The sequence below is a fragment of the Hyla sarda genome, chromosome 3 (assembly GCF_029499605.1).
Source record: "Hyla sarda isolate aHylSar1 chromosome 3, aHylSar1.hap1, whole genome shotgun sequence".
NCBI classification, from domain to species: domain Eukaryota; kingdom Metazoa; phylum Chordata; class Amphibia; order Anura; family Hylidae; genus Hyla; species Hyla sarda.
The window spans coordinates 28,876,415-28,895,288 of record NC_079191.1 but is presented as its reverse complement, the minus strand read 5'-3'; the positions used below and the strand labels follow the sequence as shown (position 1 = coordinate 28,895,288).

Here is an 18,874-nt window from a genome sequence, read left to right as displayed (position 1 = left end):
TGCTGTAAAAACATGAAATATGGTGCAAAGACCTTCACAAGCAATAATATAGGGGAATCCTTCAAAATTAAAACCCAAATCGATTGCTCTGCACCACACAACAACCGAGAGCCAGAATTAATAAGTATAGATCAAATGTCCACAAAGGATATTTGTATCGCACTGTATCAAGACATGCTTTGGATAAACATAATAAGAACAATTTTTCAGCTTTCAAACTTACAGCCATCAAACAAATCCCCATGGGGATTTGAACAGTTACAACATAGAGAATCCTTTTGGATATACAAGCTAACTATGATGATCCCAACAGGCCTCAATAAAGGGATGGACCTAGTCCGCTGATCCCATGTTTCACAATCTCAGTCCAGAGATTACAGTGACAGTCCTCTAACAAATTTCTACCGCTAGCCATCCCCCCCCCCTTTTTTTTTTTTTTTTTAATCTGTGTATTCCAACCTCCTCTCAGTAGTATACCAACTGGGGTTACAAGGAGCATCATTTCCAAATGACCCAAACAAGTAACCAATGCCCTGCGCGAACGAACATATGCCGGTGGGGACTTGCTATCTCCCTGGCTTTCATTCAGTCATCATTAGTATCTTTCACAACGAGCGCATGCGTGCTATATCTCACAGATCTTGGCCCGTTCCTCGGTCCTCTGAAAAGTCATCACCAGTATCTTTCATAAGTAGCCCATGCGCACTACATTCTCCCCGCATATAGCGGTCAGCATACGGAGCCCCGGGTACACTAACAGATTGAACTACACACAGCAAGATCTTATGAAATGTTCTAGATTATGAACACTTACTGTGTTTTAATCTTTTTATTTTAACAGTTTGCTAATTCTAACTAAAATCTGGAGAATTGTGATTGGGCATTTTAGTATTGCACGCCCGTATGGGAGTTCCTTTTTTTAATTATGGCGTTTTTTTTTTTTATAGACATAAATGTGCATAGTTTTTGATACTAACATACAAGCCTGTTTACTTGATGAAGAGGCACTGCTATCTCGAAACGCATTGTATGTGGCAAATAAAGAACTGATTGAGTGGATTGCACCGCAACCCAGTTTTTGAAGTTGTTATTCATGCTTGCTACTGCAGGGCAGGTGGTTGGAGCACTGGGGAGTTGGGACCTGCTTACTATTCTAGGTCGTGTTCTGTGTGGTCTCCCAGTTCTAGCTGCTACCCACTAGAGAGTTGTCAGGTGTCTGGGATGCTGAACATTTGCTAGATATATGTATTCTGTATTAAAGCACTAAAAAAGTTTGCATATGTATTTCCTTAAATTGCACTAAATGTCTATACATACACTGTGATAACTAGATGGCAGAGGGTTAACATTGTACACATGCTTTGCATTTCATTGTACAGCTGAATGGTGATTTGGTCACTTGTAGTCTCCTAGCCAGGGATTGCAGGAAAAGGTATCTAGTCCCACCTTCCTTTCCTGGGGAGAAGGGTAGGCCTAAACCTGTTCTATAGTCGTTGGGGCCTAGTTTTTGCCAAGTCACATGTACTTCAGCTTGCTCCTGTCTTTGCTTGGCCTACATTTACACAGGCTGCATATAACCTTTCACAAAAGATGCTTTCTCTATATGGGTTCCAGTCCATGCTGCAGGGATATGTTTTGCATTACTTATCCCCCAAGAAGGAGAGCTTTTGCAAGAAGTTGTAAAAGGACCTTTGTCTTTCAGAGTTTTTTTTTTCCATTATTTTTTGACCCTACAGTCAGTTAAGTGCCATCCTGCCTCCCAAGTTATGGTGACTGTCACATCTGGTAGGGATAGAGTGCAGCCCTGATCTCGCCCACTCCCCCTGCCCCTGCCTACTCCCGTTCTCACCCTAGGAAGCGGGTCAAAAGCCAAGCCAATAAGTCACAGAACCAGATAAGACAATATAAGTACAGAGATTGCTAGTTAGAGTCACAAGAACTTTCACAGGCAAGGAATGAATGGGAAAGGCTTCCTTATATATCCCTGTTCAGATAGCAGGAGGACTCTGATAGGTTGCAAACTGAACCACAGCCAAAAGCACAGAGGTGTAGTCCCTGCAACCAGGATAAACAAACTCTCAGGGCTAGAAAGCATTAATCCCATGTGACCGTGATGTCACGAGCCTCTGCCCCGCATCACCAATCATCCAGCACTGAGCAAAGTTCGCTCCGTGCACCAGATGTCTGGTGTGCCGCAGCCGAGATCGCGGGGGTCCCCAGTGGAGGTACCCTCACAATCAGACATCTTATCCCCTATCATTTGGATAGAGGATAAGATGTCTAGGGGTCGTGTATCCCTTTAAGAGCTAGAGAACCTTTATTATCTATCTGCTCTAGATTTGCACTTGCATGTGTTAAGTTAGCATCTAAAGATTGACAGATATACTGAATGAATCAAAGAAGTAGGGTCCCAGATCCTCATGTGTCTCATGGCAGTGTCTTCTTGGGGCTGCCATCATATTTCTTGTGGGGTGTAGGGGTAGGGTTTTCAGTGTGTGTGTGTGGGGGGGATGTTGGGGGTTTCTTGTCAGCTGCATATTTGAGCATGCACCTGCATTTAGTTGTCTTCAACTTTGCTGTGTCGTTCCAGAGCCTTTTTGCTTGTGAACTTTTCACTTGTGAGCTTCTACTGTGCTGGGATTACAATAGCCCTTTATTCGACATCTATGAGTTTAATAGATGTCAGGATCGCTGTCCCTGTAAACCAAAAGGTGTATGGTCTATACAGGATGTTGTTGTCTTGGTAAAGGACAATGTTCATGTTACGCCGAGTGCTCTGGGTCCCTGCTCCTCCCCGGAGCGCTCGCGGCGTTCGTCTCCATGCAGCGCCCCGGTCAGACCCGCTGACCGGGAGCGCTGCACTAGTGTCACCGGCGGGGATGCGATCCGCGTAGCGGGACGCACCCGCCCGCGGGTCGCATCCCAATCTCCTCACCTGCCCCGTCCTCTGTCTGCTCAGTCCCGGCGCGCGGCCCCGCTCTCTAGGGCGCGCGAGCGCCAGCTCTCTAAGATTTAAAGGGCCAGTGCACCACTAATTGGTGCCTGGCCCAATCAGTGTCAATTAGCTTCCCTGCTCCTTGTGTATAAAAACCCACTTCCCCTTCCTGTCCTTGCCGGATCTTGTTGCCTCAGTGCCAGTGAAAGTGTTTTGTGTATGTCCCAAGCCAGTGTTCCAGACCCTCTGCTGTTGCCCCTGACTACGATCCTTGCTGCCTGCCCTTACCTTCTGCTACGTCCGACCTTGCTCTTGCCTTGTCCCTTGTACCGCGCCTGTCTCAGCAGTCAGTGAGGTTGAGCCGCTACCGGTGGACACGACCTGGTTGCTACCGCCGCAGCTAGATCATCCCGCTTTGCGACGGGCTCTGTTGAAAACCAGTAGCAACTTAGAACCGGTCCTCCGGTACGATCCATGCCAATCCCTCTCTGACACAGAGGATCCACCATCAGCCTGCCGAATCCTGACAGTTCAGTTAGGATACATTATTTCAGTATGCCAGGTGGACTAGAACCCAGACTCAGGGTCTATTCACATGTCGGGGTTTCCGTCGAAATTATTTTTGCCTGAAATGAAAGCCCAATACACTTCTATGGGATTCCGCACTCCTGTTGACACTTCGGAAATCCCGCTTGTGGAATAAGAGGATTTCCAAAGTGTCAGTGGGAGTGCAGAATCTCATAAAAGTGTATTGGGCAGAATTTCCACCTGAAATGAAAGCCCATGTGAATAAACACTCACACTAGAAATCTGAGGAAGATTTTCACACAGTTGATAAGGCGCATTTATGTTTACCCGAGGGAAGCTTCAGAGTCCACCTCTAGGGGGGCAAAGGCCATTAAAGAGAACCAATTATTAGCTGATAACATAATGGCCAATTCAAACATCTAAAAAGGGTTCTGGTCTGTCCAGGTTTAAGACCATGTACCCTCTCTCTGAAGAGCATGTTGAAGATTGGGAGTCTCTCCCCCATATTCCCCCAATATTTTGTCATCTCTAAAGTTCTGACTTCAGAATTTCTATGGCTCTCAGGATTCAGGGGCCAGCCATATTCCCATACCTGGATGAGTGGCTGATAAAGGCAAAGTCATTTGAGATTCTACAGAACCATTTACAGTTACCCTTGGATTTGCTTCAACAACTGGGCTGGGTTGAATGACTGAAGTCACCTATACATCCTACCACATCAAAACTGTTTCTGGGATTCTAAATAGATTCCCAATGAATGTGCATATCCCAAAAGAAAATATGTGATGGCAGTTGCCGGACTTTTGCAGGTATCAATATCTAATGAGGGTTTTTGCTTCATGTCAGCAGCCATTGAGGTGGTTCCTTAGCCATCTGGAATAAATACCTGTTCTGGGCAGATGGAGTACTCAGGGATTACTAATCTCCTCCAATGTGAGCTAGTTTTGTTACATAGTAGGGTGATTTGGTACTCAGTACTGTATTTTGCCCCTGTCATCATGGGATATGTCATCAGAATAAGGTAGCAAGATAACTGCGGTCCACTAAATAAACAAGCAGGAAGAAACAAGATCTCAACCTTTACTATAGGAAGATTAATCCTGAAATAGGCAGAAAAGAACCTCACCTATCTATCTGCAGCCCACAATCGTGGATCCATGGACTTTGTAGCAGACTGTCTGAGCCAGGGGTTGCTCAGTTCCAGGAGAGTGGTCACCGAACCCAGAAATTTCCCATCAAATTATTCAAACATGCTCTGTCCATTTCAAGCCTGCATATTTCCTCTCTTTTATGATACATAGGGTATTGATGAAACTAAGGAAAGACCAGGCCATGGCAATAGCCACCATATCGTACTTACTGTCTTAGGGGGATCTGTCATCAACTCTGCCTTGCGTAAAGGCCTTACCTAATGCGGTTACTTCTTGTGCTGCTGATAGGACATAAGGAAAGCCTTGATTTCTAATGTTAATCTGTTTTCACTTAGGCTAGGTTCACACGGCCATTTGCAGCAACCCGTTAAGGGTACAATCAGCTTCTTTTTTTTTTTTACTTAGCCAATCCTAAAACGGGTCGGATATAAACAGCTACTACCGGGTTAAGAACGACCCCATTCACTTGCATGGGGTCCATCGTTGACACGGTCATTTTACCGGATTTTAGCTCTATTTTTTCTCTGCTAAACTCTCGTCCTTCTGGCCGGATTGCCGACAGAACTTCGAATAGCAGAGTCTGACAGCAATGTGAACGAGGCCTTAGTCATAATGATGGTAGTAAGCTCCAGCCCTTATTTACTATACTTACTTGTTGTATTCTTACCTTTTCAAAACAATGCACCAGGAGTTTGCCCTCATGGACTTATACAAGCTGCAAGTCATATAGGGGTAGTTCTGCTCCTGTATACTGGTCTACCAGTACACAGGGGCAGAATTTCCCCCATTCTTGTGTGCCTGCTAGAACTAAGGGAAAACAGATCAACCTTAGAATCCAACGCATCTGGCATGTCTGTAACATGCATAAAATAGAAGAGGCTTGTAGCATAGTATGGACTCCCCTCTTATGGTGCCAGATTTGTCAACCCTAGACAAAGGGGCTTAATATAGGCCACCCTTCACTCTCTCAGACTGAGTGTCCATCCTCACAAAGTATTGACTTTTGGTGATGGCATGTTTTTTCCATTCCCACCTTCCAAGAGCCAATACTCTTTTATTTATTTATTTATTTACTTAACATTGTTTTTAAAGCTGTTCTGCCAGTAGCTAAAGAGGAGTAAAAATAAGCCTTTGGCTGGACAGGGCTAGTCTTCATGATTCCGGACATATCTATTTTTATTTCAACAGTCCTTTCCAGTTTTAATATTTAAAGTGCCCAGGGGATGCTCCTCAGTGGGGCAGGAGCCCCGGGGCTAGCCAACCCATCTCCTCTTGGTTACAGCCACTGTGCCTACTGTCAATCAAAGGGGGTAAGAATATCTAAGTAGGTAGGCATTGAATCCCCCATATGCACAGAGAACAGAGCCTTGCTTTAATAGGAACTTTTCACTTTAATAGGAGCTGGTCTGCCGTAACCCTGTGCAACCACTATACGATATATAAAGCTGTCTGCTTCATGCTCTGTTCTTTGAGACCTCGATTCTGAATTCTACCAAATACCAGACAACTGCCTGATGCAGCAATTTTGATTGATTTTGTAGAAGTTATGGAGACTCACTATTTTATTGTTTTATTGTTTTCCTTCCTATTGTTATTATCTTGCTCTCAAATTTCAATTAAGGTCCCTTTGGACCTAATAGATCCTTTGTGAATATGCGTAACACTGTTTGGATGAACGATTATGCTCCACCAGTCAAGATTATTATGCATGTTCATATGTAAACTCTGACACATCTGATGTCATAATATGTTATATGTTACATTTTATGTTTATAAAATTTCAATAAAAACATTGTGAAACATATAGGGAATTGGATGGCAAACAGCTGATTGGCGTTGCCGGATATTGTACTCATACCGATTAGATATTAAAAGGGGTACTCCACTGGCCAGTGGTCGGAACTAAATGTTCCGAATGCTGTTTTTGCGCTGCGGGGGTCGACCACGCCCCTCGTGACATCACAGCCAAGCCCCCTCTATGCAAGTCTATAGGAGGTCGTCACGCCCCCTCACATAGACTTGCATTCAATGACCTCTCCTTAGAATAGGCTTTCAATAAAAAAGTGTAATGGAAAAACCTTTAAAAATTATTTTGTTCAAGTAGGCCATAATATCTAAAAGTTCAGCGGGGACAAGACGCTATTCAGTACTTTTGATTTTCTTTCTGATTTTTGTGCTTTGCAGGGAAAGTCCGAATCCACCGAATATTACCACAATGACAACTTAACTGCATTGGTAGCAGACCTGTTTGGTGCTGGAATGGAGACCACCTCAACCACCCTGAGATGGGGGCTTCTGCTCATGATGAAATATCCAGAGATTCAACGTAAGACTTATAGTTCTACAATTTTTAAGAACTGAAGGGATACTATCAACCCAAAACATGAGCGATTCTAGTGTTTGAATTTATTTATTTTTACATTTATATGTTTGGCCAAAATCTGGATTGGGTCCACAACACAGGAGAAGGTGCAAATCTTTCCATTATAATTTGTCTGTTTTGGTTTCAGTTGAAGTATCGGCTAAAAATACTTATATAACTTTGGCCTTTTTTAATTTTATTTGTTTTGTTTTATTATTATTATTATTATTATTATTATTATTTTTTAGAATACTGTGGCTTATAGCATTCAAGAATGATGTCTATTTTTACATGCAGTATTTGCATGCACAGGGCTTAGCTTCCAGCACTGAGCCCTGTACATCATGCAGAGCAGGGAGGGGAGGAGGTGTGCAGCTCAGCACTGCCTCTTTGACACCTGAGCTTGAAAGGAAAACATGATTTTATAACTTTGCAATCAGCTAAGAGACAGGTAACATTTGTTTTCTATCCTATAAGCTATCTGCCCATGCCTGCAGCTCCAAGAATGATATAGATCTGACAGATTAACTTTCATTCATAATTTTTTTTTTTACTTTTATTTATATTGTTTATAGTCACCTCAAATACCAAGGCACTAAGTTTGGTGAGGTGGCCAGCAAATCCTTGTTGTTCCAAATGTGGTGGCCCAGTAAAGAATGTTGACGTGTCCAGTAAACATTGCCTTAGGCACTTGCGGCATATCTGTTTGGGCTCCATACTCCAGGGTACATTGGGAAAGATTTATCAAAATCTGTCCAGAGGATAAAATGCTGAGTTGCCCATAGCAACCAATCCGATTGCTTCTTTCATTTTTTAACAAGGCCTCTGCAAAATGAAGGAAGCAATTTGATTGGTTGCTATGGGGAACTCAGCAACTTTTCCTCTGGACAGGTTTTGACAAATCTCCCCCATTGTGTTTTGTTGTTTTGTAATTTTTGATATGTAAATGTTATTGTGCCTTTAAGTTTGTTTCTGCATAGTAAACCCTGTGATCTTTAAAGGGGTACTCTGTTAAAAACTATTTTATTTTAATTTTATTTTTTATCAAATAGGGCCAGAAAGTTAAACAGATTTGTAAATTACTTCTATTCAAAACTCTTTATCCTCCCAGTACTTATCAGCTGCTGTATGATCCACAGGAAGTTCTTTTCTTTTTGAATATATTTTCTGTCTGACCAAAGTGCTCTCTGGTGACACCTCTGTCTTTCTCAGGTACTGTCCAGAGAGGGATAGGTTTGCTATGGGGATTTGCTTCTGCTCTGGACAGTTCCTGACATGGACAGAGGTGTCAGCAGAGAGCTCTTTAGTCAGACAGAAAAGAGATTCAAAAAGAAAAGAACTTCCTCTGTAGTATACAGCAGCTGATAAGAACTGGAAGAATTAAGATTTTTTTAATGGAAGTAATTTACAAATCTTTCTGGCACGAGTTGATCTAAAAATAAATTGTTTTCCACCAGAGTACCCCTTTAAGCCCCAATAGGATGCCCCCAGGCTAAAGCCTTAAAGGAGTACTTCTGTGGAAAACTTTTTTTTTTTTTAAATCAACTGGTGCCAGAAAGTTAAACAGATTTGTAAATTACTTCTTTTAAAAAAAATCTTAATCTTTCCAGTACTTTTTAGGGTCTGTATACTACAGAGGAAATGGTTTTCTTTTTGGAACACAGAGCTCTCTGCTGACATCATGACCACAGTGCTCTCTGCTGACATCTCTGTCCATTTTAGGAACTGTCCAGAGTAGCATATGTTTGCTATGGGGATTTTCACCTACTCTGGACAGGTCTTAGGCTGGGTTCACACCACGTTTTGTTAAATACGGCTCCCGTATACGGCTGGGAGGAGGGGGGCGGGGCTTAATCGCGGCGCCCGCACTCAGCCGTATTCGTGAACCGTATTTAATATAAGTCTATGAGCCGACCGGAGTGAACCGCAGCCTCCGGTCGGCTTCGTTTTCGGCTGTATGCGGTTTCCCGACCGCAGGCAAAAACGTGGTCGGCTGTGGTTCACTCCGGTCGGCTCATAGACATACGTTAAATTCGGTTCCCGAATACGGCTGAGTGCGGGCGCCGCGATTAAGCCCCGTCCCCTTCCTCCCAGCCGTATACGGGAGCCGTATTTAACAAAACGTGGTGTGAAGCCAGCCTTAAAATGGACAGAGGTGTCAGCAGAGAGCACTGTGCTCGTTATGTCAGCAGAGAGCTCTGTGTTCCAAAAAGAAAATAATTTCCTCTGTAGTATTAAGCAGCTAATAAGTACTGGAAGGATTAAGATTTTTTAATGAAGTAATTCACAAATCTGTTTAACTTTCTGGCACCAGTTGATTTAAAAAAAAAAAAAAAAAGTTTTCCACGGGAGTACCCCTTTAAGTGTAGGGGATAGGAGTTTTTCAGTTCAGAAGTGGAGGAGAGCTGAGGTAGCAGTGTGGAGAGAAGTTAGGAAAAGTATGTGGTAAACTGAAGGAGTCATGTGTCAGAAGCCTGTAATCACCTGCCGCACAGATCCAGTCTGGAAGTCTAGGATAGCAGGAGATAGAAAGCCTCAGACAACTCTTAATCCAAAAGTTTGCAGTCCAAGCCTGGCAGTATATTATTTCTGGGGAAGCACTGCAGAGTTTAGAGTCTGAAGTCTACAGTAACTAAAATTCAGTCAAGTGAAAAGTACTGCATGTCCCAACAAGGCAAAAGGTGTTTCCCCTGCTCTGATCAGCATTGTTAAGGATTATAACATCTATCCTGAACCTCAGTAAAAAGTAGTTTTCTGTAGGCCTGCATCTGGTGTTTTTATTCTCCAGCGTTGGGCAGGTTGCCCAGGAAAACTGCTGTACCTTGGAGCGTGGTGGTTAACGGTACCCTGGCGTCACAAGTGACTCTCCTGTTTGTAGCTGCACCCCAGCACTAAACTACCACACACCACTATAGCACACCACACAAACTTTTTCATTTTAGGAATTCTGAAGGCAACTGTGCTCTTGGGAAATGCACTGTCAACTATGAGACCTTATATAGACAGGGTTGTGTATTTCCAAATCATGTACAATCCACAGAATTTACCTCTATTCAAGGTGCAGAAACATCTCAAGGGTGATCAAGAGAAATGGGAGGCTTCAGAGCTTAGTATTATAAAGTACCTGTCACCAAACTAAACTTTTAATATATTGTTCCTTATGTTATTATAAGACACTTTGTTATTTACTTGCTGTTAAAAATCTCATCCTTTGTATGTTTTTAATGTGATTGAAAAAACACCCACTAGGTGGTTCGGTTCTGTTCCCTGTAACAAGTCAAACAGTTAGTTTGGTCTTCTCCTGGTCTGGCAGGAGACCAAACTCAGGAAGTGCGTGAGGAGCATGGCAAGGCACAGCTCTTGCAGGATTCAGTGACGTCATGTCTGCTGGGAAACGCCCACTTTCTCCTGATGGGAGCTCACACAGTGTGAGCAAGGAGAAAGGTATTAAAGACAGCTTTTTAAAGCTAACAATTTTTTTTAAGGTAAGGAGGGGTGCTAGGAGTAGTTAGGGAATATAATTTGAGTTAGTTAAGAAAATACGGTTTGATGTCAGGTACTCTTTAAGTGTCACAGCAAAGGGTCAGACCATGCAAAATTAAACATTTTCATTTTTAATAAATTAGCAAAAGTTTCTAAAACAATGTTTTTTATATTACCATTATTAAGTACATGCAGAACGATAAGGAATTATTTTTCCCCCTTTAAACTTGTCTTTCTCTTCTGAAACACACTTAGCAGTGCAGATATAAATTTTAGACACCATCTTCTCTCTTCCTTGGCAGAAAAAGTCCATAATGAAATTGAGAGAGTGATAGGATCGGCCCAACCTCAGATGGAACATAGGAAACAAATGCCGTATACTGACGCAGTCGTACATGAAATTCAACGCTTTGGGGATATTGCACCGACTAATGTTCCACATGCAACTTCTGAAGATGTCACATTCAGAGGGTATTTTATTCCAAAGGTAAGAAAAAAAATAAAAAGGTTAACTACAGTGGGGATCCAAAGTTTGGGCACCCCAGGTAAAAAAAAAATTGTATTAAAGTGCATAAAGAAGTCAAGGAAAGATCAAATTACAGATGAGACATTCTTATAATATGTCAGCAAAAGTTAGATTTTATTTCCATCATTTACACTTTCAAAATAACAGAAAACAAAAAAATGGCGTCTGCAAAAGTTTGGGCACCCTGCAAAAGTTTGGGCACCATGCAGAGTTAATATCTTGTACTGCCCCCTTTGGCAAGTATCACAGCTTGTAAATGCTTTTTGTAGCCAGCCAAGAGTCTTTCAATTCTTGTTTGAGGTATCTTTGCCCATTCTTCCTTACAAAAGTCTTCCAGTTCTTTGAGATTTCTGGGCTGCCTGTCATGCACTGCTCTTTTAAGGTCTATCCATAGATTTTCAATTATGTTGAGGTCAGGAGATTGTGAAGGCCATGGCAAAACCTTCAGTTTACGCCTCTTGATGTAATCCCCTGTGGATTTCGAGGTGTGTTTAAGATCATTATCTATTTGTAGAAGCCATCCTCTCTTCAACTTCAGCTTTTGGCATCAAGTTAGCATCCAAAATTTGCTGAAATTTTATTGAATCCATTTTTCCTTCTACTCGTGAGATGTTCCCTGTGCCACTGACTGCAATACAACCCCAAAGCATGATTGATCCACCCCCATGCTTAACAGTTGGACAGAGGTTCTTTTCATTAAATTCTGTTCCCCCTCTTTTCCAAACGTACCTTTGCTCATTCCGGCCAAAAAGTTCAATTTTAACCTCATCGGTCCACAGAACTTGTTTACAAAATGCATCAGACTTGTCTATATGTTCATTTGCAAAGTTCAAATGCTGATTTTTGTGGTGAGGACATAGAAGAGGTTTTCTTCTGATGACTCTTCCATGAAGACCATATTTGTACAAGTATCTCTTTATAGTGGAATAGTGTACCACAACTCCAGTGTCTGCCAGATCTTTCTGGAGGGATTGTGCAGTCAAACGTGGGTTTTGAATTGTTTTTCTCACAATCCGGCGAGCTGTTCTGTCTGATATTTTTCTTGGTCTCCCAGATCTTGCTTTAACTTCCACTGTTCCTGATGACTGCCATTTCTTAATTACATTCTGAACAGAGGATATTGACATCTGAAAACGTTTTGCTATCTTCAGTATTTCCCATAAGTGACTACACCCCTCACATTAAATACACTATCTCCCATAAGTGACTCCACCCTTCACATTATATATACAGTATCTCCCATAAGTGAGTCCACCCCTCACATTATATACAGTATCTCCAATAAGTGAGTCCACCCCTCACATTATATATACAGTATCTCCCATAAGTGAGTCCACCCCTCACATTATATATACAGTATCTCCCATGAGTCCACGCCTTACATTATATATACAGTGTCCCCCATAAGTGAGTCCACCCCTCAGATTATATACAGTATCTCCCATAAGTGAGTCCACCCTCACATTATATATACAGTATCTCCCATAAGTGAGTCCACCCCTCACATTATATATGCAGTATCCTCCATAAGTGAGTCCACCCCTCACATTATATATACAGTATCTCCCATAAGTGAGTCCACCCCTCTCACTATATATACAGTATCTCTCTTAACTGAGTCCACCCCTCACATTATATATACAGTATCTCCCAAAAGTGAGTCCACCCCTCACATTATATATACAGTATCTCCCATATGTGAGTCCACCCCTCACATTATACATACAGTATCTCCCATAAGTGAGTCCACCCCTCTAATTATATATACAGTATCTCCCATAAGTGAGTCCACCCCTCACATTATATATACAGTATCTTCCATACGTGAGTCCACCCCTCACATTATATACAGTATATCCCATAAGTGAGTCCACCCCTCACATTATATATACAGTATCTCCCATACGTGAGTCCACCCCTCACATTATATATACAGTATCTCCCATAAGTGAGTCCACCCCTCACATTATATATACAGTATCTCCCATACGTGAGTCCACCCCTCACATTATATATACAGTATCTCCCATAAGTGAGTCCACCCCTCACATTATATATACAGTATCTCCCATAAGTGAGTCCACCCCTCACATTATATATACAGTATCCCCCATAAGTGAGTCCACCCCTCACATTATATATACAGTATCTCCCATACGTGAGTCCACCCCTCACATTATATATACAGTATCTCCCATAAGTGAGTCCACCCCTCACATTATATATACGGTATCTCCCATAAGTGAGTCCACCCCTCACATTATATATACAGTATCTCCCAAAAGTGAGTCCACCCCTCACATTATATATACAGTATCTCCCATACGTGAGTCCACCCCTCACATTATATATACAGTATATCCCATAAGTGAGTCCACCCCTCACATTATATATACAGTATCTCCCATAAGTGAGTCCACCCCTCTCATTATATATACAGTATCTCCCATAAGTGAGTCCACCCCTCACATTATATATACAGTATCTCCCATACGTGAGTCCACCCCTCACATTATATATACAGTATCTCCCATACGTGAGTCCACCCCTCACATTATATATACAGTATATCCCATAAGTGAGTCCACCCCTCACATTATATATACAGTATCTCCCATAAGTGAGTCCACCCCTCACATTATATATACAGTATCTCCCATAAGTGAGTCCACCCCTCACATTATATATACAGTATCTCCCATAAGTAAGTCTACCCCTCACATTATATATATATACAGTATCTCCCATATGTGAGTCCACTCATCACATTATATACAGTATCTCCCATAAGTGAGTCCACCCCTCACATTATATACAGTATATCCCATAAGTGAGTCCACCCCTCACATTATATATATATACAGTATCTCCCATATGTGAGTCCACCCCTCACATTATATATACAGTATATCCCATATGTGAGTCCACCCCTCACATTATATATACAGTATATCCCATAAGTGAGTCCACCCCTCACATTATATATACAGTATCTCCCATACGTGAGTCCAACCCTTGAATTTTTATAGATATTTTCCTCTATCTTGTGACAACACTGAAGAAATAACCCTCTACTACAATGTAAAGTACTTAGTGCACAGCCTGTATAACCCTGTTTAATGTTGAGTCCCCTTAAAATAACCCAACATACATCCATTAATGTCTAAACCTTGGCAACAAAAGTGAGTACAGCCCTAAGTAGAAATGTGCAAATTTGGCCTAATGTGTCTATAATATTTTGTGTGGCCACCATTATTTTCCAGCACTGCCTTAATCCTCTTGGCCATGGAATTCACCAGAGCTTCACAGGTTACACTGGAGTTCTCTTCCACTGACATCACTAAGCTGGTGGATGTCATCGACCTTGTGCTGCCGCAACTTCCATTTGGCGATGCCCCACAGATGCCCAATAAGATATAGGTCTGGAGAAATGCTTGGTCAGTCCATCACCTTTACCCTCAGCTTCTTTAGAAAGGCAGTGGTGGTCTTCTTGTTGTTTTGGGCCATTGTCATGTTTCTGATCACTGACAGGATCAACCCCCCCCCCCCCCCCACACACACACACACACACAGCCACCACCTCCCATTAAACCTCTGCACCATTGCTGGCAGCATTCACATGTCAATTTCCCAAAGACAAACTCTGCATGCTACGCTGAGCACGTACACTCAATTTCTTCGGTTGGCCATGGCGAAACCAGTTCTAAGTGGAATCTGTGCTGTGACCATGCTGCAGCTCTGTTTCAGGGTCTTGGCCATCTCTTATAGCCTAGGCCATCTTTATATAGCACATCAATTATTTTTTTCAGATCCTCAGAGTTCATTGCCATGGGATGCATTGTGACTGATTCATTGACCAGAGAGTAGAGAGTGTGAGAGTGATAATAGAGAGTGTGAGAGGGATAATACCAGATTAGAGATACCTGTTGCCTATTAGTGTTGCTCGCGAATATTCGCAATTCGAATTTTATTCGCGAATATCGCATATTCGCGAATTCGCGGATATTCGCGAATATAGCGCTATATATTCGTAATTACGAATATTCGTTTTTTTTTTTTCACAGTACACATCACAGTGATCATCCCTCTCTGCTTCCAGCTTGTGTGGTGTAAAGAAGGTTCTAATACTACTGTGTGAGACTGGTGTGCGAATTTTCGCATATGCGAAAATTTGCATATGCTAATTTTCGAATATGCAAATTTCGCTTATGCAAATTTTTGTGAATGCAAATTTTTGCATATGTTAATTTTCGCACACGCGAATATTCGCATATGCGAAAATAAAACGAGAATATTACGAATATGCGAATATTCGCGAATATGACGAATATTCGTCTATATATTCGCGAATATTCGCAAATTCGAATATGGCCTATGCCGCTCAACACTATTGCCTATTCAAACTTGAGACCTTGTAACACTAACAAGTCAAATGACATCAGGGGGATAAAGGGGAATAAAGGGGAATAAAAAAGTTTATTGGGCTTAAATTGAAGATTTTCATTTAGGGGTGTACTCCTTTTTGTTGCCAAGGTTTAGACATTAATGACTGTGTTGAGTTATTTTCAGGGGACACAACATTACACATTACAGGCTGTTCACACCACACAGAGAAAAACCTCTATACTACACCACACAGGAGAGATCTTCTATACTACACCACACAGGAGAGATCCTCTATACTACACCACACAGGAGAGATCCTCTATACTACACCACACAGGACAGATCCTCTATACTACACCACACAGGAGAAATCCTCTATACTACACTACACAGGAGAGATCCTCTATACTACACCACACAGGAGAGATCCACTATACTACACCACACAGGAGAGATCCTCTATACTACACCACACAGGAGAGATCCTCTATACTACACCACACAGGACAGATCCTCTATACTACACCACACAGGAGAGATCCTCTATACTACACCACACAGGAGAGATCCTCTATACTACACCACACAGGAGAGATCCTCTATACTACACCACACAGGAGAGATCCTCTATACTACACCACACAGGAGAGATCCACTATACTACACCACACAGGAGAGATCCTCTATACTACACCACACAGGACAGATCCTCTATACTACACCACACAGGAGAGATCCTCTATACTACACCACACAGGAGAGATCCTCTATACTACACCACACAGGAGAGATCCTCTATACTACACCACACAGGAGAGATCCTCTATACTACACCACACAGGAGAGATCCTCTATACTACACCACACAGGAGAGATCCTCTATACTACACCACACAGGAGAGATCCTCTATACTACACCACACAGGAGAGATCCACTATACTACACCACACAGGAGAGATCCTCTATACTACACCACACAGGAGAGATCCTCTATACTACACCACACAGGAGAGATCCTCTATACTACACCACACAGGAGAGATCCTCTATATTACACCACACAGGAGAGATCATCTATACTACACCACACAGGAGAGATCCTCTATACTACACCCCACAGGAGAGATCTTCTATACTACACCACACAGGAGAGATCCTCTATACTACACCACACAGGAGAGATCCTCTATACTACACCACACAGGACAGATCCTCTATACTACACCACACAGGACAGATCCTCTATACTACACCACACAGGAGAGATCCTCTATACTACACCACACAGGACAGATCCTCTATACTACACCACACAGGACACATCCTCTATACTAAACCACACAGGAGAGATCCTCTATACTACAACACACAGGAGAGATCCTCTACACTACACCACACAGGACAGATCCTCTATACTGCACCACACAGGAGAGATCCTTTATACTACACCACACAGGAGAGATCCTCTATACTACACCACACAGGACAGATCCTCTATACTGCACCACACAGGAGAGATCCTTTATACTACACCACACAGGAGAGATCCTCTATACTACACCACACAGGAGAGATCCTCTATACTACACCACACAGGAGAGATCCTCTATACTACACCACACAGGAGAGATCCTCTATACTACACCACACAGGACAGATCCTCTATACTACACCACACAGGACACATCCTCTATACTAAACCACACAGGAGAGATCCTCTATACTACACCACTCAGGAGAGATCCTCTATACTGCACCACACAGGAGAGATCCTTTATACTACACCACACAGGAGAGATCCTCTATACTACACCACACAGGAGAGATCCTCTATACTACACCACACAGGAGAGATCCTCTATACTACACCACACAGGAGAGATTCTCTATACTACACTACACCACACAGGACAGATTCTCTATACTACACCACACAGGACAGATCCTCTATACTACACCACACAGGAGAGATCCTCTATACTACACCACACAGGAGAGATCCTCTATACTACACCACACAGGACAGATCCTCTATACTACACCACACAGGAGAGATTCTCTATACTACACTACACCACACAGGACAGATCCTCTATACTACACCACACAGGAGAGATCCTCTATACTACACCGCACAGGAGAGATCCTCTATACTACACCACACAGGACAGATCCTCTATACTACACCACACAGGAGAGATCCTCTATACTACACCGCACAGGAGAGATCCTCTATACTACACCACACAGGACAGATCCTCTATACTACACCACACAGGAGAGATCCTCTATACTACACCGCACAGGAGAGATCCTCTATACTACACCACACAGGAGAGATCCTCTATACTACACCACACAGGAGAGATCCTCTATACTACACAACACAGGAGAGATCCTCTATACTACACCACACAGGAGAGATCCTCTATACTACACCACACAGGAGAGATCCTCTATACTACACCGCACAGGAGAGATCCTCTATACTACACCACACAGGAGAGATCCTCTATACTACACCACACAGGAGAGATCTATACTACACCACACAGGAGAGATCCTATATACTACACCACACAGGACAGATCCTCTATACTACACCACACAGGACAGCTCCTCTATACTACACCACACAAGACAGATCCTCTATACTACACCACACAGGAGAGATCATCTATACTACACCACACAGGAGAGATCCTCTATACTACACCACACAGGACAGATCCTCTATACTATACCACACAGGAGAGATCCTCTATATTACACCACACAGGAGAGATCCTCTATACTACACCACACAGGACAGATCCTCTATACTACACCACACAGGAGAGATCCTCTATACTACACCACACAGGACAGATCCTCTATACTACACCACACAGGAGAGATCCTCTATACTACACCACACAGGACAGATCCTCTATACTACACCACACAGAAGAGATCCTCTATACTACACCACACAGGAGAGATCCTCTATACTACACCACACGGGAGAGATCCTCTATACTACACCACACAGGAGAGATCCTCTATACTACACCACACAGGACAGATCCTCTATACTACACCACACAGGAGATATCCTCTATACTACACCACACAGGACAGATCCCCTATACTACACCACACAGGAGAGATCCTCTATATTACACCACACAGGAGAGATCCTCTATACTACACCACACAGGACAGATCCTCTATACTACACCACACAGGAGATATCCTCTATACTACACCACACAGGAAAGATCCTCTATACTACACCACACAGGAGATATCCTCTATACTACACCACACAGGAGAGATCCTCTATACTACACCACACAGGAGAGATCTTCTATACTACACCACACAGGACAGATCCTCTATACTACACCACACAGGAGAGATCCTCTATACTACACCACACAGGAGAGATCCTCTATACTACACCACACAGGACACATCCTCTATACTACACCGCACAGGACAGATCCTCTATACTACACCA

At 42.7% G+C, this 18,874-nt stretch overlaps 1 protein-coding gene and 1 long non-coding RNA gene across 4 annotated transcripts in view; one reads left to right on the top strand and one right to left on the bottom strand.

Annotated features, from left to right (window-relative positions):
* LOC130361232 (uncharacterized) overlaps positions 1-18,874 on the bottom strand; it is a 34,496-nt gene that overhangs the window by 2,828 nt on the left and 12,794 nt on the right. The gene's annotated exons all lie outside the window — the stretch shown is intronic.
* Positions 1-18,874, top strand: part of LOC130361230 (cytochrome P450 2K6-like) — a 63,530-nt gene that overhangs the window by 40,213 nt on the left and 4,443 nt on the right. For all 3 annotated transcript variants that reach the window (XM_056563980.1, XM_056563982.1, XM_056563981.1), the window contains exons 7-8: positions 6,799-6,940; positions 10,762-10,946. In XM_056563980.1, coding sequence (XP_056419955.1) covers positions 6,799-6,940; positions 10,762-10,946 — 327 coding nt within the window. The remainder of the gene's footprint in view (positions 1-6,798; positions 6,941-10,761; positions 10,947-18,874) is intronic.